This window comes from Oncorhynchus clarkii, chromosome 5 (assembly GCF_045791955.1).
Source record: "Oncorhynchus clarkii lewisi isolate Uvic-CL-2024 chromosome 5, UVic_Ocla_1.0, whole genome shotgun sequence".
Classification (NCBI taxonomy): Eukaryota; Metazoa; Chordata; class Actinopteri; order Salmoniformes; family Salmonidae; genus Oncorhynchus; species Oncorhynchus clarkii.
Window position 1 is genome coordinate 18,721,465 of NC_092151.1, and position 24,385 is coordinate 18,745,849.

The 24,385-nt window shown below is 42.0% G+C and overlaps 1 protein-coding gene across 16 annotated transcripts in view; it reads right to left on the reverse strand.

Moving 5' to 3' along the window:
• Nucleotides 1-24,385, reverse strand: part of LOC139408482 (formin-binding protein 1-like) — a 107,011-nt gene that overhangs the window by 11,683 nt on the left and 70,943 nt on the right. For 5 of the 16 annotated variants that reach the window (XM_071152442.1, XM_071152441.1, XM_071152439.1 and 2 more), the window contains exons 7-10: nucleotides 20,075-20,203; nucleotides 13,573-13,719; nucleotides 11,835-12,038; nucleotides 29-138 (exon numbers count right to left, since the gene is read on the reverse strand). In XM_071152442.1, coding sequence (XP_071008543.1) covers nucleotides 29-138; nucleotides 11,835-12,038; nucleotides 13,573-13,719; nucleotides 20,075-20,203 — 590 coding nt within the window. Of the gene's footprint in view, nucleotides 1-28; nucleotides 139-1,204; nucleotides 1,232-4,060; nucleotides 4,097-4,359; nucleotides 4,375-9,855; nucleotides 10,045-11,834; nucleotides 12,039-13,572; nucleotides 13,720-20,074; nucleotides 20,204-24,385 lie in introns of all 16 variants that reach the window. The other 11 variants (XM_071152434.1, XM_071152431.1, XM_071152433.1 and 8 more) reach the window with 5 other exon arrangements.

Here is a 24,385-nt window from a genome sequence, read left to right on the forward strand (position 1 = left end):
TATGTTGAAAACACAGACACATACTTACTTCTGGTCCATCTCTTTCTGGATGTCCTTATTTATGTCGTCTATCTTGGCCTGAAGCTTCTTTCTCCTCTGCTCTGGGGGCAGGTGGCTGAAGTCCTCCGGTCCAGAGCCCTGAGAGACAGAGAAATGGAGATAGAAATGGTAGCAAGAGAGTGGGAGAGAACAAGACAAGTTGGAGACAAAGTGAGTTTCAGGAGCGTTGTACACCCTCTTTGTAAAATATATGAATAACATGTAACATCCCTCTCGGATGTTCAGGCTCTAACACTAGGAACCTTTAGGTGCAGTATCCCCCTTACAGAAAAGCCATTAGGATAAATGAATTCCCTATCGTTTAGGGTTGTGTATCTGATAGAGTTATGGCAGCTGGTGAAGGAGATACTGCAGCACTATAGTCTACCATTAACCTCTGAGCTCTGGTTGGGGGAGGGGGGGTCTCTGTGTGAAGGTAAGCCCTACAACCACCTTTCACCTATTCAGTCCCAAGCCTCAAAAGATATTAGGCTGTATCACTTCATATCCAGTCAAATCACATTTCTGTGTTCATTTCATAACTGTCGAGAGAGAAGATGACTCCTGTTAAAAGGAGGTAGTGTTTCTGAAATGAAATCTGTGGGACCATTTGAGGGCAGATGGTATAATGTTTCCTGATGAAGGAGATTCTTGGATAGAATACATATCGATCATCTCTGATGATGGTGAGTCATTCTCTCTGTTCTGTGCTCATCCTGCTCCACTTTCCAAATTAACAACCTGCCTTTTGTCTTCTGTTTATGCTGCAGTTCAGAGATACAGCACTTCGTGGTGCTATTTGGTCAGTTTAAAAAAAATAATGTATTTTTATTTTTACAAATGCATGTATTACAATACAATAACTGGATAATTGTTGAATGCATGTCAATATAGAGTAACCCACTGGAAGGTTTATTTACTGTGGCATTACTCACATGTTCATGTATTATTGATGTAAGATTTTACCCTGCAGTAATATTATGGTATTTGTGTGATCATGAGCTTGGACTGGATCGGTTAAGGCTCAGACAATACTCTGTGGTAACATAGCAGAACCAAAGGACAACGTCCTACTGGCCAGGGGTCAGAGGTCACTGGAGTTTACTGGTACGTAAGCCGATCGAAACGCAGCAGGCTAGGCTACCATGGCGATGACCTTCCTTACCCCATCTCTCTGCACCGCTGTGCAACACTTACCGGACAACATGCAACACAACAAACAGGTTTCATTCAATATGCTCTGGATCTTTATCCCATAGCGCTGCAACGCTGTGCAACACTTACCAACCAGACAACATGCAACACAACAAACAGGTTTCATTCAACATGCTCTTGATTATGCTCCAAAAATACTTATATTATTTACTGTGTATAAATAGTTAATCACAAGAATAAAGAACAACATGCTTGCTATTGATTTCTGTAGATGTTGGTAAAAACTAAATACTCCACACCACTCACAAGACAATATGCTATACATGTGTTTTTTTTATCCAGTAACTTACCTGTAAAATATAAAGTTCACACTCAGATATACAGTACCAGTCAAAAGTTTGGACACACCTACTCATTCCAGGCTTTTTCTTTATTTTTACTATTTTTGAGATTGTAGAATAATAGTGAAGACATCAACATATGGAATCATGAAATAACCAAAAATATGTTAAACAAATAACATTTTATTTTATATTTCAGATTCTTCAAAATAGCCACCCTTTACCTTGATGGCAGTTTTGCACACTCTTGGCATTCTCTCAACCAGCTTCACCTGGAATGATTTTCCAACAGTCTTGAAGGGGTCCCCACATATGCTGAGCACATGTTGGTTGCTTTTCCTTCACTCTGGTGAAGGAACTCATCCCAAACCACCTCAATTGGGTTGAGGCCAGGTCATCTGATGCAGCACTCCATCACTTTCCTTCTTGGTCAAATAATCCTTACACAGCCTGGAGGTGTGTTGGGTCATTGTCCTGTTGAAAAACAAATGATAGTTCCACTAAGCGCAAACCAGATGGGATGGTGTATCGCTGCAGAATGCTCTGGTAGCCATGCTGGTAAAGTGTGCCTTGAATTCAAATAAATAACCTACAGTGTCACCAGCAAAGCACCCCCACACAATCACACCTACATGCTTCACGGTGGGAACCACACATGCGGAGATCATCCGTTCACCTACTCTGTGTCTCACAAAGACACGGCGGTTGAAATAAAAAAAATTTGACTCCTCAGACCAAAGTACAGATTTACACCAGTCTAATCTCCATTGCTTGTGTTTCTTGGCCCAAGCAAGTCTCTTCTTCTTATTGGTGTGCTTTAGTAGTGGTTTCTTTGCAGCAATTCGACCATGAAGGCCTGATTCACGCAGTCTCCTCTGAAGAGTTGATGTTGAGATGTGTCTGTTACTTGAATTCTGTGAAGAATTTATTTGGGCTACAATTTCTTAGGCTGGTAACTCTAATGAACTTATCCTCTGCAGCAGAGGTAACTCTGGGTCTTCCTTTCCTGTGGTGGTCCTCATGAGAGCCAGTTTCATCATAGTGCTTGATGGTTTTTGCGTGAAGAAACTTTAAAAGTTCTTGAACTTTTCCGGATTGACTGACCTTCATGTCTTAAAGTAATGATGGGCTGTCGTTTCTCTTTGCTTATTTGAGCTGTTCTTGCTATAATATGGACTTAGCCCTATTTGGTAAAATACCATCTTCTGTATACCACCCCAAGCTTGTCACAACACAACTGATTGGCTCAAATGCATTAAGAAGGAAAGAAATTCTACAAATTCACTTTTAACAAGGCACAGCTGTTAAATAAAATTAATTCCAGGTGACTACTTCATGAAGCTGGTTGAGAGAATGCTAAGAGTGTGCAAATATGTCATCAAGGCAAAGGGTAACTACTTTAAAGAATCTCAAATATAAAATATATTTTGATTTGTTTAACACTTTTTTTGTTACTACATGATTCCATCTGTCTTATTTCATAGTTTTGATGTCTTCACTATTATTCTACAATCTCAAAAATAGTACAAATAAAGAAAAACCCCGGAATGAGTAGGTGTGTCCAAACATTTTACTGGTACTCAAATCTACTTGATTACATTTAATCACTGTTGACAGATCCTGATCATTTCTAATCTCTACACAAAGGGTTTGACATGCATAGTTGACCATTCGATAATTATTACTACACACAAAGTTATTAACTAATGATTATCATGGATTATGTTATTGTGATAGACTAAGGAGATCTACAATAATTTCAGGGCAGTTGATTATAATTGATCAATCCAAATTCTTCACAGGGCTTGAAATTTAGAGGTGTAGATAATTCATCAAAACATTACATTACATTGAATAAGTCCTGATAGAAACCTTTTTCAAAGCCCATCTCTATCTAATCTCATCCACCAGCCAGCTCTCTCTCTGTAGCATTTGAGCCTGGAGATGAGTTTAGTTTCTACCTGACAGACCAAAAGCTCCCATTTCCTTTGTTCCCATCTATTCTGCATTTCAGTGGAAAATACATGGTATTCCTGGAAGGCTTAGAATTATCTGGATGTTTTAGTCTAGCTCTTTTTTCGTGCCATTAATTTCTACATCAGAACCTCGGAGTCTGGCAGCTAATGCTGAACAACATCTTTAGAGCCCTGCATTGTGAATGCACTGCTAAATTACCATTCATTAAAAGCTGCATCTATCTCTTTAAACATCTTTGATTCTATCTACCCTCTATCTTTATCAGCTATGATTATGATTTATCTATTGTAGGGATCTATGATTTATTTATTGGGATCATCTGTCTTTTATTCTAATGATTATGGTGATAGATCAAAGGGAATGGAACTAGCAGATGGACAGACAGAACTAGGTTCAAAATACTATCTGAAAAAATGTCAAAATCCTTCAGCTGTGCTTGTCTGTTGCAATGGATTAGAAAAGTGGCTTAAGTTAAAAGATTTCAAATAGTACTTGAAACCCAGTTCTGACAGACGGACATACAAAACAAGAACAGTAATTCTGATCACCTCAATCAGATTCCGGACGTGGGAATTGAATGTGATCTGCACAGAGCACACAGGCACAGTGGGAGAGACACAACAAACAAGACACACAACAAAATAAACAAATGAGACAACAAGGGTCTGTAAAATCCATCGTCATGTCACAACAAAATGACTAAATAAGTCCGGACGAAAGGAACTGAACACAAACAACGGTCACATAGAATTATCAACCATTTTTGGTGTTGCTAGGAGGACGTGCACGCTACGCTCAGAATACGGTTCATGCCACTACGGTCATGCAGTGTTATGGTCATGCTTACCAACTTGAGAGAAAGCTTCATGGGAGGAAGAGGGGAGAGGGAAACGGCAGGAGAGAAAGAGAACAGACAAGTCAGACAACAGCAGAATAACATGTAGCATTGGTCATGTTTCCCCCTGGCATAGCATGCACATGTGCGGTGACATGGATATATTGATCACAAAGCAGCTCCTTAGCCACACTTCCCAATATAATGAAAAGAGGTGGGTTTTAACCTGGAAAGGGGAATGTAGAAGTATTGGATGCCTTGTATGATATATTGCTGAGCTTTGATCATCAAACCCACACCAAATATGTCCCTGTGGTATTGACCAAAGAGATAACCGGCACTTTCAAAACCAAACAGCAAATGCATAGATCCATCAGGTATGAGAGCATTTGTGAAAATGACCGATGAGATATGAGAGGTGCTAAGGGTCTGTGGTTCTTTGCAGATGCTGGTTAGTTTGGATGCTCATGTATATCTGTGGATATCGGATGCCCGGTATGCCACAGTTTGTTCTGATTACAATGGAAAACTAAGTTTGCGTTACCACAGCAATAGGTCATGCCAAGACAATACCTGGTCATTCTCAGGACCCTTCTATTGTCTTCCTGAGCCATATGTTACTCTAACGTATGGCTCTGGTTAACTTTTTTCTAATTTGGCCAAGTTCAATGTCAGCTTTCAGGGATGAATGAAAAAATAAGAAAAGCGTTTTGAATGACTTGAGATGATAGGTAAGCCAACTCACAAGTCTATACTGCACAGGACGGCAAATGAGAGCGAGCAACTTGAGAGAAGAGAAAGATGGAGAGAGACGAGTGGACGCACCCACACTCATTGTAGGGATACAGGAGGTCAGATTAGGGGATGATTCCACAACCCTCTTCCCTTCCTGCATCCCTCATTTCTTCCCCCACAATGACAGCATTGTAACAGCAGGGGGTGATAGCAGCATGTGTCATGGCTAAGCATGATGACAGTTCAGAGGCAGTGTGTATGTTTCAAACTGACTGGACATTCACTCCTAAAAAAGGTTAGCCTAAGTCTGTTTGTGCCAATCTGAGTTGGCAAAAGAGCATAAACAGACTGGAACTCATGCTAGGGAGAAGTTGCTCCTAGATTCAAAGCTATACCAGGACCTACAGTAGTAACCATCTGTTCAATAAAACTATAACCATAATGACTTTCGTTCACCTTCTTCAATGGTTAATTGAGGGGGAGGGGTCTTGCAAAGAAACAGTGACTTATGATTGATAACTGTTAAATTAAAGGACAATTAAGGAAAATTATAGATAGAAAATAGAACTGGAAAAATAATTTAAGGCGGAAAAGAGGTTTTTGTTAATTGCTTTGGTTTAATTGCACATGTAGTGAGGTCACTATTAAAGATCATTAGAGCTCATTGTTAGCTCCATAGTTCTAGAGAGGAGAGATACTTTAACACAGTGGGTCACTCCAGTCTGAATCATTGTAATGACTTATTATGAGGACGTAGTTTGTACGACATAAAAGAGAGATACTTTAACATGCACTGGGCTGCTATAGCTACAGTGAATGATTTGTAATCCAGTTAACAGCTCACAGGCTGCACTCAGGAGCTAGGATGAGGCAGGGTTATACTCACTTCAGTCCTGTAATCAAGTCATCCACATGGAATGGCCCAGGATCAGCCTATTTCTCCCTCTCTGTACACTTCTCTACACTTCAAATGGTTCTCGCGTTTCTTATTTCCTTCAAGGAAATAGTCAAATTCCTGCGGGGTATATTGAGTCAAATCCTGACTTAGCAGACAACCCAGACAGACAGGTGTATATACAGGTACATATTCATACATGGTCTATATACATACAGGCTATGGTGCAATGGTGTCAGCACACTGAAAGAAGAGCAGGGTAGACTAAACTTCCTGAAAGTGTAACGAGCACCACAAACCCAATGTTGTGCACCCCAAAAAATAAGATATAGGAGCAAACAGTGGGGTGACCGTCGTCCACCATGCTCCAATCCTACTTCCTTAGTTTAAATGTAGTGCTTGTGACACTTTGAGAATTAACCACTAACAAATGTGCACTGCAGCAACAGAAAGTCCAAGGCAATTCTGCTGTTGTGACAAATAGTGCCTCAAGCTGAGATGTGGGACAGGAAATGAGGTCCTTTTTTGTTCTGATCATTTGACTAGTGTGGTCTTATGACAGGGCAGCAGGGCCATGTGAAATAGCCTGACGCAGTCACAGACACTAGCCTCATTTAGAAGGAAACAAAACTACCGAAAATGACTAAAGAAACAGATAACAGGAAATGATTATTTCTATGTTTTTGTGTGACTGTAAATGTGATAAATGTGTGTGTATATATACTGTCAATGTTATCATCATTAAATGAGACTACTGTCTATGCCGCACATGGCCCAGACACACACATATATTTCCTAACGCAAACGAACACAGTCGGCCAACATACGCACTTACGACATGTTGACTAGCCTCGAAAGCGTAAGTGGGTATTCCCAGAGTCCTCCAGTCTTTGTGATAACAGAGCAAGCGAGGGCGAGTAGGAGGCTGCTGCCGTGGTTATCAGAGAGAAAACAGCTTCATGAATTAGCACAGGGCTACTAATGAAGCTAATGGGTTTACTACTCCCCCCCCCACACACACGCTCACTCATTCAAAGGCTTACATCATTCATCTCTCTCCCTCTCTTTCTGTCTTTCACACACACACTAACTAACTCTCATGATGCTGTCATCAGTTATCCTCACTCTCTCACATAAACACTCTCTCTCACTCCCTCCATCTCTCTCTCGCTCTCTCTGTGTGTGTATCTGGAGTTGGATCAGAGGGCCGGGCCCCAGAAGGCTGAGGAATAACAGGCCCTCCCACAGGGGCATGCTGGTGGAAAAATCCCTCTGCTGTGCAGCCCTCAGCCAGAGACTGAACCCCACCTACAGACACAACTAGCATGATATTCAAATACAGACTCATATCACATTTTATATAACCAAGTCAATGAAAAAAAGTAATAATATGCTCAAAAACTGACATTGGTCCTCTCAAAGATACTGAATCAAGGGAAGTAAACTTTTATTTCCTAACTAATATTCTGCTTAGTACTGAGCTTTATTAAATTGATAATGTGAATACTTTCACTCATTAACAGCACCTGTACAGTATAGTGCTGCACTACGATACAGACTAATAACTAGACCAGCCTGACCCAGAGATGGAGTACTTCTTTAAGAGGTATTCTGGATTACTATTACACTGGGGTGCTGTCAAACTGAGCAGGCGTTTAAGCAATATGTCCGCCCGTGCCAGCTTGGGCAGAGCAGAAAAGGCTATAAGGACACACCTGACGCCCAAACTGATATTGCATTTCAGAATTTATACAAATGTGGTTAATAAGGTAAGGGTCAGTTTTTGGCTAATCGGTTTAAGTGTCTGCTGTGTCCTTATCTCTCAAGGACAGAGAAGAAAGCTCTTGTGTTGAATTGACTTCTCTACTGTTCTAAATAAAAAAGGTTAAATAAAGTTTAACACAAAAATAAAGTGTAAACGTATTCTTAACAATGTTAATATACAGACAAAAAAACAGAAATACAAAATCAATATGGAATATGAAAAGGGTTGAAGATGATATTGAGAGATTCAGATATAGCGATATGAATCTTAAAAAACAGGTAATCTGGTGCTCAATACGTCACCCTGACCGACCAAAACAAAAACCAGAACTTTCTTATTCTCCCTTCCCTGCAATACAGTACTACATAAAAGGAATACAGTCAGGGACTAACTTAAATCTGCAACATTGACAGAAAACAATGCTTCAGATTTAAAACCACTACCCTGGCCTGCACGTTTAGAATATGACCGTTACTCCACTTCCTCTATTGAAGACGTTCACTTCCTGCTAGATTCGCCCCATTTCCTCATTCTCCTGACCTTCAATTATTTCCTCCTTGATATGATCCCAGAGAGAACATTGTTTTACTATTACTACTACTTATCCTCTGTTCTTATAGACGTCATACTGTCACGTCCTGACCATAGAAAGCATTTATTTTCTAATGGTGGAGTAGGTCAGGGTGTGACTGGGGGGTGTTCTAGTTTATTATTTCTATGTGTAGTCTAGTTTTTGTATTTTATGTTGGCCTGGTATGGTTCCCAATCAGAGGCAGTTGTCTATCGTTGCCTCTGATTGGAGATCATACTTAGGCAGCCTTTTCCCACCTGTTGTTTGTGGGATCTTGTTTTTGTATTGTTGCTTTTGAGCCCTTCAAGGCTGTACGTTTGTTTGTTTGTTTCTCTTTATTGTTTTGTTGCTGGTTCACATTTAAATACATTATGATGCACCCAAATCACGCTGCGCCTTGGTCTACGCATTTCGTCGAGCGTTACACATACGTTGTGGGCCGAGCTATGAGAAATGTATGGCTCTGGTCCATTCCTTCTGTTGCCGTTCAGAAGATAGGAACATAAACAAACTGTATTCGTAGAGGCCGGAAAGAACACGTGAGCAGCCTAGCCCATTCCTGAGGTCAAGGGGAGCCTTGTGGGGTGCCGTGGGCATGGCCTGACCTGGACAGGGATAATGGTTTAGGAATAGAAACTCAGCGTGACACCAGATAGCTGCAGCGTGTCTGTCTGCAGATAAAGAGGGTGTGTTGAACCTCAGGGGCTTGCTTCTAAAATAGCACTACTAAATGCCGGGTCTGGCCCGACAGACTCAGTGACTCAATCAGCATACAGCGCAACATCATATTCAATATACTCCAACTTTTGACTTTATGCATAATCATTATACATTATACTGTTACTGATTTTCAGTTCGACCCAGATAGGCTGTTTAGGAAGAAGTCATTCTTGACTAAAGAACAAAACTTCTTCCATTTGCTTATACTCTCCCCATTACTACTTCTAGCAATGTATTACTTGTGATTTCCTTCATTGCATCATTATGGCAACACTTCAAGGAGAGCTACAATATAGCAGGACACCTACTCATGTCTGTCACGAGTAGGGAGCTCAGACGACACGGTCATTGTGTGTGAAGCAGTTTTAGAGTTCAAGGTGGAGACAGGGTGGAGAGTTTGAGTTTATGTCTGGAGAGAGACGAACACAGACTGTGTGGTTCTGGTAGAGCAGAACTATGGAAGCATGCTAGAGAGAGCGGTACACAGAGACTGATACAGGCAGAACGCTGAATGGAGGAGGCTGGAGGATAGACAGATGTCCAAGATAGATTTGGCCCAGTACAGTTTTTATAATTTTTTTGTTGAGATGATTCCCCAGTGTTCCAGAGATAACATGAAACTGATGATGTAATACACATAATATATAGCCAATGAATGATTAATAACGGAAGAATATAGGCCTAATGTCAACACTACCTGATGAACCTCCGTCATACAGCGGCGCTACAGAGCCCGGGGACAGGCGAGCACACACGCAACACACACACTCTCTCTCACACACAAACGACCACATCCACAGCACAACACACACACACACTTACCCCTCGCCTCAGGCTCCGGAGGCAGGTCATTTTGGGTTTGGAGGCCATGAACTCGTTGAAGCGGTTGGAGAGGGGCTCCTTGTTCTGCTTGGGAGACTGGGGGTCGTTGGGAACAGCACAGGGTGAGGGGGGGCTGGAGGCTGGGGGGGCGGGGGGGGGCTGGTGCGGGGACGTTAACAGGGACATAAGCTACCATTAAGAGGGAGCCGTGACCGAGGAGGAGGAGGAGGAGGAAAAGGTGCAGAATCAAAACGAGAGGACAAAAAAGGAAGGAGGGAGGAACACAAAACGAGATAAATAAATAAGGGCCCAAATAATGTTAAAAACAGGTAAGAGAAAAACCCAACGGAAACAGAGACAACCAAGAGAGATGTCAAACACAAACAACCCCAGTGTCATACCCAGCTGTTATGTAGTAATGTAGTATAATATTGTCAAACAAACAAAGTAAAACAAAGGTCGAAGGTCGTAACGTAACCAGAGTGAGTGAGAAGCGTTAATAGTGTTAGAGCTAGGTGCTGATGCAACACATTTAAGCAGACAGTTTCACAGAGAAGCACATGCAAGCTTCCATTTTGTAATATCAATTTTCTGGAAACCTCATCACATGCGAGCGGTTGGACTAGAAATTCCCCACATCCTCTGAGATGCGACAGCAGCTGAATTTCAGGTCATCATCACAGAAACCTAACTCTCTCTGCCCAAACCCTTTAATGCTCAATTAATGAGCTACCAGCCATTTGGGAGCTAGAGAGAGATCTGCAATTTGTACTGACAGATTGCTTACATTACTCAGTGAGTGAACATGCACACAAGAGCTTAGTATACCCATCTTTTTAAAACCAAAGGAGTAAATAAATGTACATAAATGGTTTGCAATATCATTTTTTATATTCAAAGAGGAGTTCTGTTTATAGAAAGGGATACAACTTGGACTAGGGTCTCCCATCTCTGCTATGCTCTGATATAAATGTCTCACGTTTTCACCATGCTGTGTGAACGTGAGTGTGTGTGTGTCTCCTCTCCTTCCAGGACATTCTGTTCTCCTCACACTCTCAGGGTACAGTACGTGCATGGCCTCACTCAAAAGGTGAGGACAAATACTCTGTCATCAGCTGTCCCTTATGCTCTTGAGTTTGAACACAGACACATTATGAACAGGAAGAACACCAAACAAACAACACACACATCATGGGGTTCCCTCTCTCGGGATTAAACCTCAGGGAGTCGGAGCTAGGGAAGGACACCCCCGCACACACACACACCCTAGTGCTCTGCTTTATCATGGTGCCACCTCAACCTTAAAACCTCATCCCAAATGGCCCCATGTTAGACAGCTGAGCCACACAGAAGCAAGGGGCTATGAGAAGGCCATTCCAGACAGACCACCATTGTAAGAGCATGATCAGGGAGTGAGACTGTTATTAGGCTACAGGACATACAGTCAGAGTGCAGAGGAGTGAGTTAATCTGTCATTTTAGTTTATCACCAGAGAGAGAGGGGGAGAGAGAGAGAGACAGAGAGAGAGAGGAGGGGGTGGTGGGACTCAGTTATCGATGTATTAGTGGGTTTTGGTTAAGTTGAGAGTTGGTGGCTCAACGACAATGATGGTGACAATGATGACTAGTGAGTAACCAGGAAAAGGATGGCAAATAATAACAACCACACTGACAATACTACTGACGTACTGTAACGACAGAATTATTGCAATTACAATGATAAATTAAAACGAACTGAACAGAACTATAACAATAACCAAAATAGAGCATTAAAGTCACATTTGACAGTGTAACCTACAACAATGTCCCCTGAAGTTACAGTATTTAAGCCTTGTTATAGCCAACAGTGTGGCCAAAAACATTGGACATTCTTGTACAGGGAGAATGAAGTGATGTCACAACCACTCCACAAATAATACACTTGACCCTGTGAGGTATCGCTATACACAGTACCTTTGAGTATGTGGGAGTGTATGTTACCTTGTTCTTGTTCTTAATGAAAGGCCACAGTTTGCCTTTGCTCTTGCCCCCGCCGGGACGTTCCTTGGCCTCTCCTCGTGAGTTGGACAGGCTGGTCTCAGAGACAGTCCTCTTCATGGTCTGTCCCGGCCCGTAGTCCTCAAACTCTACGTCCCCTGGGGGCTCAAACCCAGACTTGTACGACTCCACTACCTGCTTAGAGTCCTGGTGGGGTGGGGTAGGGGGAGATATGGTAGAGTGAGAGATAGTAAGGGGGGAGATAGATCTGTTAGGTCTCTCCTATCTCTTATGGCAGTCAGCAGTTTCATAATAACATTTGAATATGACCAGAAAACTAAATTTCTATTCCAAGAATTCCTAAAAAGCAGGTTAAATGTAAAAGTCCAGAAATATAAAGTGTCAATTAGGACACCGCTCATTGTTCACTACAGAGTTACAGGGTCTGTATCGGTATCTCTATCTTCATACTGATAAGGCCAGAGGGAAGAGGTAAGAGGTCATCAGCCTGACTGCTGCTGGCGGTAGAGACAGAGCCATAGGCTCTGAGCCATGACAGAGCCATAGGCTAATTCTGTGTAGAGAGGATATGGAAGGGAGCCATTCCATGTGAATCTATTATTCCTACTCTTTTTACTGGAACAGCACAGGCCTTAGTATTTAGTAATCTCCCCTCCTTCCCTTAGTGACACCCCAGGGATAGGCTTTGTCAAACCAGGCATGCAGCCAACATGAGACATCTCAATATATTAGGCTGATGATTTTCTATAGCTAGCACTAAGATAGCGTCCGCCATCTTGGCATACTGGATTGAATGCTTGAAAAATCCAATGTTTTTTTACTCAATGAGTCACATATAAATGACTCACGTATACTGTCAAGCGTGTGTATGTTTTCTGGTGAAGTAGTTAACTCATAGTTAACCTTGTGTGTGCAGACAGTGAAGTGGCCAGATCCAGACTAGCTGCTCCCTCCTTACACAATGTAGTGTGATACTTCACGCAACACTCACACAAGCAAAAACGTTTAATTTGGCACTATACTCCAGCCTATTTTATTTGAGATCAAATGTTTAATATGAGGCGACAGTACAGAATGTCACCTCATATTTGAGTTTATTCATGAATGAATCATGAATAATGATGAGTGAGAAAGTTACAGATGCATAAATATACCCAACAAAAAATGCTAACCTCCCGTTACTGGTAATGGTGAGAGGTTAGCATGTCTCAGGGGCATGATCTTTGTGCCTCTGTACATTTTTACCTCATCATTATTCACAATTAATTCATGATTAGCTGTAGTCATGGTAGCATCCACATTCATATAGAAGTGTACAGCAACGTATTATTATTCTTATTTTGCTATATCTGTGTAGTATTGTGTAGAGTTAGGACCAGCACTCTTAGAAAAAAGGGTTCCAAAAGGGTTCTGTGGCTGTCCCCATAGGATAACTATTTTTGGTTTTAGGTAGAACCCTTTTCGGTTCCAGTTAGAACTCTTTTGGGTTCCATGTAGAACACTCTGCGGAAACGCTTCTACCTGGAACCAAAAGGGTTCTTCAAATGGTTCTCCTCTTGGGACAGCCTTTTTGGTTCTAGATAGCACCTTTTTTTCAAAGAGTGTATGGGTCCAGACTGGTACCATATCGGTCAAACAACGGTAGTGGCAGCAACATAGTACCCAGATGGTTCTAGCTTGGAAGAAGACTGTACACACAATCTTGTGCATGCATACTCACAGTCTTTGGCTCGATGGACTCAGCAGCCTTGGTCATTCCGTCTAGACATTTCCCTACAATAGGCAGCACCTCACGGTCCACATCTGCGTATGTCTTCATGGACACACCCACCCTCTCGATCCGCCTCTCCTCCATCTCCTGGAGTTTCTACATACACACAAACACACAACGATCCTTATTACAATGCTGTAACACCAGCATCCTATTACATACTATAAGACAGTAGCTCTGTGGTCGTACCACACTATACTGCTGCCAAGTATGTAAGGTACTGTAAATCTATGAAGATGTCTATAATTGGTTCAAAGATACCATAGTTCGGAGGTTGCTTTTCAAACTGGCTCTGACACCACTGGCCAGCAAGCCAACTCCATTACTATCACCCGCTGTAAAGAGGCCAGGGATAACATCAGAGTCGGCAAGCCAACAGCGTTAACGTCATGTCATCACCTGGCATCACTATCATCAAACTATCATCTAACTCAAATGGGTTGCCAGCAGATGCACCAGTCTTCACCATGAGTGGGCACAGTCCGTTGTGAAGGAACTCTACGATGATCATCATCAACCTCTGTTTTATTCATCTACATAATTGTTAATTGTTAATAAGAGGACCCCAAAAAAATTTAAAATTATTATTATTAACTTTAGTTAGTGTCATCTTCAAATACAGTGTGTCCACAAATTGGGGTTGTAATGTATTTTAAAATTGTCAATTAAATCAAAAGACATTGAGACAGATGAGGGCATCACTGTCTGTAGTAATGTGTATTTTCTTTAGGTTATCTGGAATATATTGGGGATGAGGATGTAGTAATGTGTGGTATTGCCTGGAATATATTGGGGATGAGTGTGTGGTATTATCTGGAATATATTGGGGATGAGTGTGTAGTATTATCTGGAATATACTGGGGATTAGTGTGTAGTATTATCTGGAATATATTGGGGATGAGTGTTTAGTATTAAATTGAATATATTGGGGATGAGTGTGCAGTATTAAATTGAATATATTGGGGATGAGTGTGTAGTATTATCTGGAATATACTGGGGATTAGTGTGTAGTATTATCTGGAATATACTGGGGATTAGTGTGTAGTATTATCTGGAATATACTGGGGATTAGTGTGTAATATTAACTGGAAGTCTTTACTGAAGACTCATTTCTTCAGTGGGTCATATGATTGAGTGTAGTCTGGCCCAGGAGTGTGAAGGTGAACGGAAAGGCTCTGGAGCAACGAACCGCCCTTGCTGTCTCTGCCTGGCCAGTTCTGCTCTTTCCACTGGGATTCTCTGCCTCTAACCCTATTACAGGGGCTGAGTCACTGGCTTACTGGTGCTCTTTCATGCTGTCCCTAAGAGGGGTGCGTCACTTGAGTGGGTTGAGTCACTGCTGTGATCTTCCTGTCTGGGTTGGCGCCCCGTCTTGGGTTGTGCCGTGGCGGAGATCTTTGTGGGCTATACTCGGCCTTGTCTCAGGATGGTAAGTTGGTGGTTGAAGATATCCCTCTAGTGGTGTGGGGGCTGTGCTTTGGCAAAGTGGGTGGGGCTATATCCTTTCTGTTTGGCCCTGTCTGGGGGTATCTTCGGATGGGGCCACAGTGTCTCCTGACCTCTCCTGTCTCAGCCTCCAGTATTTATGCTGCAGTAGTTTATGTGTCGGGGGGCTAGGGTCTTTTTCTTATATCTGGAGTACTTCTCCTGTCTTATACGGTGTCCTGTGTGAATTTAAGTATGCTCTCTCTAATTCTCTCTTTCTCTCTTTCTTTCTCTCTCTCGTAGGACCTGAGCCCTAGCACCATGCCTCAGGACTACCCGGCATGATGACTCCTTGCTGTCCCCAGTCCACCTGGCTGTGCTGCTGCTCCAGTTTCAACTGTTCTGCCTGCGACTGTGGAATCCTGACCTGTTCACCGGACGTGCTACCTGTCCCAGACCTATTATTTGACCATGCTGGTCATTTATGAACATTTTAACATCTTGGCCATCTTCTGTCATAATCTCCACCCGGCACAGCCAGAAGAGGACTGGCCACCCCTCATAGCCTGGTTCCTCTCTAGGTTTCTTCCTAGGTTTTGGCCTTTCTAGGGACTTTTTCCTAGCCAACGTGCTTCAACCACTGCATTGCTTGCTGTTTGGGGTTTTAGGCTGGGTTTCTGTACAGCACTTTGAGATATCAGCTGATGTACGAAGGGCTTTATAAATAAATTTGATTTGATATTTTGAGGAAGAGTTTGTAGTATTAACTGGAACATATTGGGGATGAGAGTGTCGTATTAAATATAATATATTGGGGATTAGGTTGTAGTAATGTGTAGTAATACCTGGAATATATTGGTGATAAGGGTGTAGTATTATCTGGAATACACTGGGGATGAAGGCATAGTATTATCTGGAATATACTGGGGATGAGGGCGTAGCATTATCTGGAATATATTGGGGATGAGGGTGTAGTATTATCTGGAATACACTGGGGATGAAGGCATAGTATTATCTGGAATATACTGGGGATGAGGGCGTAGCATTATCTGGAATATATTGGGGATGAGGGTGTAGTATTTTCTGGAATATATTGGGGATGAGGGTGTAGAATTATCTGGAATATGTTGGGGATGGGGGTTTCATATTAACTGGAATATATTGGGGATGAGTGTGTAGTATTATCTGGAATATATTGGGGATGAGAGTGTAGAAATGTGTAGTATTACCTGGAATATATTGGGGGTGGGGGTGTAGTATTAACTGGAATATATTGGGGATGAGTGTGTAGTATTATCTGGAATATATTGGGGATGGGGGTGTAGAATTAACTGGAATATATTGGGGGTGAGGGTGTAGTAGTATCTGGAATATATTGGGGATGAGGGTGTAGTAGAATCTGGAATATATTGGAGATGGGGGTGTAGTTATATCTGGAATATATTGGGGATGGGTGTGTAGTATTATCTGGAATATATTGGGGATTAGGGTGTAGTAGTATCTGGAATATATTGGAGGTGTAGTATTAACTGGAATATATTGGGGATGAGGGTGTAGTATTATCTGGAATATATTGGGGATGTGGGTGTAGTTTTAACTGGAATATATTGGGGATGAGGGTGTAGTAGTATGTGGAATATATTGGGGAGGAGGGTGTAGTAGTATCTGGAATATATTGGTAATGGGGGTGTAGTTATATCTGGAATATATTGGGGATGGGGGTGTAGTATTAACTGGAATATATTGGGGATAAGGGTGTAGTATTTTCTGGAATATATTGGGGATGAGAGTGTAGAAATGTGTAGTATTACCTGGAATATATTGGGGGTGGGGGTGTAGTATTAACTGGAATATATTGGGGATGAGGGTGTAGTATTATCTGGAATATATTGGGGATGGGGGTGTAGAATTAACTGGAATATATTGGGGGTGAGGGTGTAGTAGTATCTGGAATATATTGGGGATGAGGGTGTAGTAAAATCTGGAATATATTGGAGATGGGGGAGGGTGTAGTATTATCTGGAATATATTGGGGATGAGGGTGTAGTATTAACTGGAATATATTGGGGATTAGGGTGAGGTAATGTGTAGTAATACCTGGAATATATTGGTGATGATGGTGTAGTATTAACTGGAATATATTGAGGATGAGGGTGTAGTATAATCTGGAATATATTGGGGATGAGGGTTTAGTAATGTGTAGTATTATCTGGAATATATTGGGGATGAGGGTGTAGTATTAACTGGAATATATTGGGGATGTAGTATTATCTGGAATATATTGGGGATGAGGTTGTAGTATTATCTGGAATATATTGTGGATGAGGGTTTAATATTAACTGGAATATATTGGGGATGAGTGTGTAGTATTATCTGGAATATATTGGGGATGAAGGTGTAGAATTATCTGGAATATATTGGGGATGAGGGTGTAGAAATGTGTAGTATTACCTGGAATATATTGGAGGTGTAGTATTAACTGGAATATATTGGGGATGAGGGTGTAGTATTATCAGGAATATATTGGGGATGTGGGTGTAGTTTTAACTGGAATATATTGGGGATGAGGGTGTGGTAGTATGTGGAATATATTGGGGAGGAGGGTGTAGTAGTATCTGGAATATATTGGTAATGGGGGTGTAGTTATATCTGGAATATATTGGGGATGGGGGTGTAGTATTAACTGGAATATATTGGGGATAAGGGTGTAGTATTTTCTGGAATATATTGGGGATGAGAGTGTAGAAATGTGTAGTATTACCTGGAATATATTGGGGGTGGGGGTGTAGTATTATCTGGAATATATTGGGGATGGGGGTGTAGAATTAACTGGAATATATTGGGGGTGAGGGTGTAGTAGTATCTGGAATATATTGGGGATGAGGGTGTAGTAAAATCTGGAATATATTGGAGATGGGGGAGGGTGTAGTATTATCTGGAATATATTGGGGATGAGGGTGTAGTATTAACTGGAATATATTGGGGATTAGGGTGAGGTAATGTTTAGTAATACCTGGAATATATTGGTGATGATGGTGTAGTATTAACTGGAATATATTGAGGATGAGGGTGTAGTATAATCTGGAATATATTGGGGATGAGGGTTTAGTAATGTGTAGTATTATCTGGAATATATTGGGGATGAGGGTGTAGTATTAACTGGAATATATTGGGGATGAGGGTGTAGTAATGTGTAGTATGACCTGGAATATATTGGGGATGAGTGTGTAGTATTAAATATAATATATTGGGGATGAGGGTGTAGTATTATCTGGAATATATTGGGGATGAGGGTGTAGTATTAACTGGAACATATTGGGGATGAGGGTGTAGTATTATCTGGAATATATTGGGGATGAGTGTAGTATTAACTGGAATATAATGGGGATTAGGGTTAGGTAATGTTTAGTAATACCTGAAATATATTGGTGATGACGGTGTAGTATTTCCTGGAATATATTGGGGATGAGGGTGTAGTAATGTGTAGTATTACCTGGAATATATTGGGGATGAGGGTGTAGTATAATCCGTAATATATTGGGGATGTGGGTGTAGTATTAACTGGAAAATATTGGGGATGAGGGTGTAGTATTATCTAGAATATATTGGGGATGAGGGTGTAGTATTAACTGGAACATATTGGGGATGAGTGTGTAGAATTACCTGTAAAATATTGGGGATGAGGGTGTAGTATTACCTGTAAAATATTGGGGATGAGGGTGTAGTATAATCCGTAATATATTGAGGATGAAGGTGTAGTATTAACTGCAATATATTGGGATTGGTTTGTAGTATTACCTGGAATATATTGGAGATGAGTGTGTAATATTAACTGCAAAGTATTGGGGATTTGTATGTAGTACTACCTGGAATATATTGGGGATGAGGGTGTAGTATTGCCTGGAATATATTGGGGATGATGGTGTAGTAATGTGTAGTATTACCTGGAATATATTGGGGATGAGGGTGTAGTATTATCTGGAATATATTGGGGATTAGGGTGAGGTAATGTTTAGTAATACCTGGAATATATTGGTGATGACAGTGTAGTATAACCTGAAATATATTGGGGATGAGGGTGTAGTATAATCTGGAATATATTGGGGATGAGGGTGTAGTAATGTGTAGTAATACCTGGAATATATTGGGGATGAATGTGTAGTATTACCTGTAATATATTGGGGATGAGAGTATAGTATTACCTGTAATATATTGGGGATGGGGGTGTAGTATTACCTGGAATATATTGGGGATGAGGGTGTAGTAATGTGTAGTATTACCAGGAATATATTGGGGATGAGTGTGTAGTATTAACTGAAATGTATTGGGGATGAGGGTGTAGTATTATCTTGAATATATTGGGGATGAGGGTGTAGTAATGTGTACCTGGAATATATTGGGGATGAGTGTGTAGTATTACCTGTAAAATATTGGGGATGAGGGTGTAGTATTACCCATAATATATTGGGGATGTGGGTGTAGTATTAACTGGAACATATTGGGGATGAGTGTGTAGAATTAAATATAATTTATTGAGGATGAGGGTGTAGTATTACCTGGACTATATTGGGGATGAGGGTGTAATATTGCCTGGAATATATTGGGATGGGGGTGTAGTATTACCTGGAATATATTGGGGATGAGGGTGTAGTATTGCCTGGAATATATTGGGGATGAGGGCGTAGTAATGTGTAGTAACACCTGGAATATATTGGGATGGGGGTGTAGTATTACCTGGAATATATTGGGGATGAGGGTGTAGTCTTGCCTGTAATATATTGGGGATGAGTAATGTATATTCATGTATTGTAATACCTGGAATATATTGGGGGTTAGTGTGTAGTAATGTGTGGTAAAACCCGGAATATATTGGGGAGTAGTGTTTAGTATAAATATAATATATTGGGGATGAGAGTGTAGTATTGAATATAATATATTGGGGAAGAGTGTAGAATTGAATATAATATATTGGGGATGAGAGTGTAATATTTAATATAATATATTGGGGATGCGGGTGTAGTATTACCTGGAATATATTGGGGATGAGTGTGTAGTAATGTTCATTCTGCTCCTGGTTGAACTTGGTCAGGTAGTTGGAGTATTCAGTCTTACTGTCTGCTGCAATCTGGTGTCTCATCTGAGCCTGCTGCCGCGCCTGAGGAGAAACAAACACACATCACACATAAACACTTAATGAACTTGGTGCTGTCTGTCTCCTCCCTACAGTACACCCGGGCCTGTCCCTGTCTGTCTCCTCCCTACAGTACACCAGGCCTGTCCCTGTCCCTCTCCTCCCAAAAGTACACCCCGCCTGTCTCCTCCCTACGGTACACCAGGCCTGACCCTGTCCGTCTCCTCCCTACAGTACACCAGGCCCCTGTCTACCTTCTCCCTACAGTACACCAGGCCTGTCCCTGTCTGTCTCCTCCCTACAGTACACCCGGGCATGTCCCTGTCTGTCTCCTCCCTACAGTACACCCGGGCCTGTCCCTGTCTGTCACCTCCCTACAGTACACCAAGCCTGTCCCTGTCTGTCTCCTCCCTACAGTACACCAGGCCTGACCCTGTCCGTCTCCTCCCTACAGTACACCAGGCCTGTCCCTGTCCCTCTCCTCCCAAAAGTACACCCCGCCTGTCTCCTCCCTACGGTACACTCGGCCTGTCCCTCTCCTATCTACAGTACACCAGACCTGTCCCTGTCTGTCTCCTCCCTACAGTACACCAGGCCTGTCCCTGTCTACCTTCTCCCTACAGTACCCCAGGCCTGTCCCTGTCTGTCTCCTCCCTACGGTACACCAGGCCTGTCCCTGTCTGTCTCCTCCCTACGGTACACCAGGCCTGTCCCTCTCCTAACTACAGTACACCAGGCCTGTCCCTCTCCTCCCTATAGTACACCAGACATATCTCTGTGTGTCTCCTCCCTACAGTACACCAAGCCTGTCCCTGTCTGTCTCCTCCCTACAGTACACCAGGCCTGTCCCTGTCTACCTTCTCCCTACAGTACCCCAGGCCTGTCCCTGTCTGTCTCCTCCCTACAGTATACCAAGTCTGACCCTGTCTGTCTCCTCCCTACAGTACACCAGGCCTGTCCCTGTCACCCAGGCCTGACCTGAGCCATACCATATTTCTATCAATGTTAGGTTCCATTCGAATTGAAGGCAGTCAATTCAGGAAGTAAACAAAGATAATTTATTTTCGGTGACTTCTCAATACACTGAATTCCCAGCTATTTATTTGTAATGTGTTTACATTTCAGAATTTTACATTCAAATCACTTGAATTGACTGCCTTCAATTTAACTGAACAAAAATATGAATGCAACAATTTCATTGATTTTACTGATTTACAGTTCATATTGAAATAAATTAGACCCTAACCTATGGATTTCACATAACTGGGATAAAGATTTACATATGTTGGTCACAGATACTGTACCTCACAATTGCCCTCAGGATCTCGCAACGGTATTTTGGTGCATTCAAATTGCCATCAACAAAATGCAATTGTGTTCATTGTCCATAGCTTATGCCTGCCAATACCATAACCCCCCCCCCCCCCAAGACACAGAAACAGACACACACACAGGGCTGGCATAAGAATCAAATGGAGGAGGGACACAACTTCTTGACTACCACACCTATACAGAGTGAACAGAGCGGTGAATGTGTGTAAAAGAGAGGCAGGTGTGTGGAAGGATAGATACACCCTGGCAACACTAATGATCAACAAACCTCAAACTCTAACCTCAGCTGCCTCACATCCTGTTGACGCACTAGGCAGTAAACAGTGGATAACCTAGCTCAGTATGATACACACACCAAACACACACCTCTTCTGCAGAGACACTTTAATCTCTAAAACAAATCTAAAACCACAAAGCTAAACTGAGACTGAAATGTCTTAAGGCACGCACATATTGCACCGAATGTGGATCTAGCGTTCGTCTGCCGCTCATTCATCGTGTGGTAGAATAGCCGTGCACTCAGTTTGCAAATTACATTCAGAGGTGCTAAGTATTCTGGGCCAGCAAAAGCTATTGGTGTGTCCGAGACCTTCCAGAAATAAATAAATGCACCTTACCGACATACATGTGATCTTGTCAGTGTTTTGAATTTTTAAAAAAGGACAGAAATAAATGTCTGATGCTTTTGCTTGCATAGCCACATTAGCCAAGCAGTACATTGATTAATGTCAACGGTGCTAAGGATAAAGCAAGCAGAAGGTTTTGACAAATACACACATGAAGAGACTGAGCGATATAAGCCTAAACTCACAGAAAAAACAACAGGTATGAAGACACAGCAAACAGACCACCAAAGACAACTTATTATGCTAAAAAGCAACTCTACAAACAGAGATATATAGACACACGTGAGAGGACAGAGAACAGTGCTCAGTATTGGACAGAGTCTAGATATAGGACAGTGCTCAGTATTGGACAGAGTCTAGATATAGGACAGTGCTCAGTATTGGACAGAGTCCAGATATAGCACAGTGCTCAGTATTGGACAGAGTCCAGATATAGCACAGTGCTCAGTATTGGACAGAGTCCAGATATAGGATATAGCACAGTGCTCAGTATTGGACAGAGTCCAGATATAGGACAGTGCTCAGTATTGGACAGAGTCCAGATATAGGACAGTGCTCAGTATTGGACAGAGTCCAGATATAGCACAGTGCTCAGTATTGGACAGAGTCCAGATATAGGATATAGCACAGTGCTCAGTATTGGACAGAGTCCAGATATAGGATATAGCACAGTGCTCAGTATTGGACAGAGTCCAGATATAGGACAGTGCTCAGTATTGGACAGAGTCCAGATATAGCACAGTGCTCAGTATTGGACAGAGTCCAGATATAGCACAGTGCTCAGTATTGGACAGAGTCCAGATATAGCACAGTGCTCAGTATTGGACAGAATCTAGATATAGGCCAGTGCTCAGTATTGGACAGAGTCCAGACGTAGCACAGTGCTCAGTATTGGACAGAGTCCAGATATAGGATATAGGCCAGTGCTCAGTATTGGACAGAGTCCAGATATAGGACAGTGCTCAGTATTGGACAGAGTCCAGATATAGCACAGTGCTCAGTATTGGACAGAGTCTAGATATAGCACAGTGCTCAGTATTGGACAGAGTCTAGATATAGCACAGTGCTCAGTATTGGACAGAGTCTAGATATAGCACAGTGCTCAGTATTGGACAGAGCCCAGATATAGCACAGTGCTCAGTATTGGACAGAGTCCAGATATAGGATATAGGCCAGTGCTCAGTATTGGACAGAGTCCAGATATAGCACAGTGCTCAGTATTGGACAGAGTCTAGATATAGCACAGTGCTCAGTATTGGACGGAGTCTAGATATAGCACAGTGCTCAGTATTGGACAGAGTCCAGATATAGGACAATGCTCAGTATTGGACAGAGTCCAGATATAGCACAGTGCTCAGTATTGGACAGAGTCCAGATATAGCACAGTGCTCATTATTGGACAGATTCCAGATATAGCACAGTGCTCAGTATTGGACAGAGTCCAGATATAGGACAGTGCTCAGTATTGGACAGAGTCCAGATATAGCACAGTGCTCAGTATTGGACGGAGTCCAGATATAGCACAGTGCTCAGTATTGGACGGAGTCCAGATATAGCACAGTGCTCAGTATTGGACAGAGTCCAGATATAGCACAGTGCTCAGTATTGGACAGAGTCTAGATATAGCACAGTGCTCAGTATTGGACAGAGTCCAGATATAGGACAATGCTCAGTATTGGACAGAGTCCAGATATAGGACAATGCTCAGTATTGGACAGAGTCCAGATATAGCACAGTGCTCAGTATTGGACAGAGTTTAGATATAGGACAGTGCTCAGTATTGGACAGAGTCTAGATATAGGCCAGTGCTCAGTATTGGACAGAGTCCAGATATAGTGTCACGTGCTGGCCTTAGTATTCTGTGTTTTCTTTATTATGTTGGTTAGGCCAGGGTGTAACATGGGTGATTATGTGTTTGTCTTGTCTAGGGGTTTTGTAGATTGATGGGGTTGTGTTCAGTGTAGTATTCTAGGTAAGTCTATGGTTGCCTAGAGTGGTTCTCAATCAGAGGCAGGTGTTTATCGTTGTCTCAGATTGGGAACCATATTTAGGCAGCCATATTCTTTGGGTATTTCGTGGGTGATTGTTCCTGTCTCTGTGTTTTGCACCAGTTAGGACTGTTTCAGTTTTTCCACGTTTTCTTATTTTGTATAGTGTTCACGTTTTCATCTTTCATTAAAGATGTTTATAAATAACCACGCTGCATTTTGGTCCTCCTCTCCTTCCCAGGAAGAAAACCGTAACATAT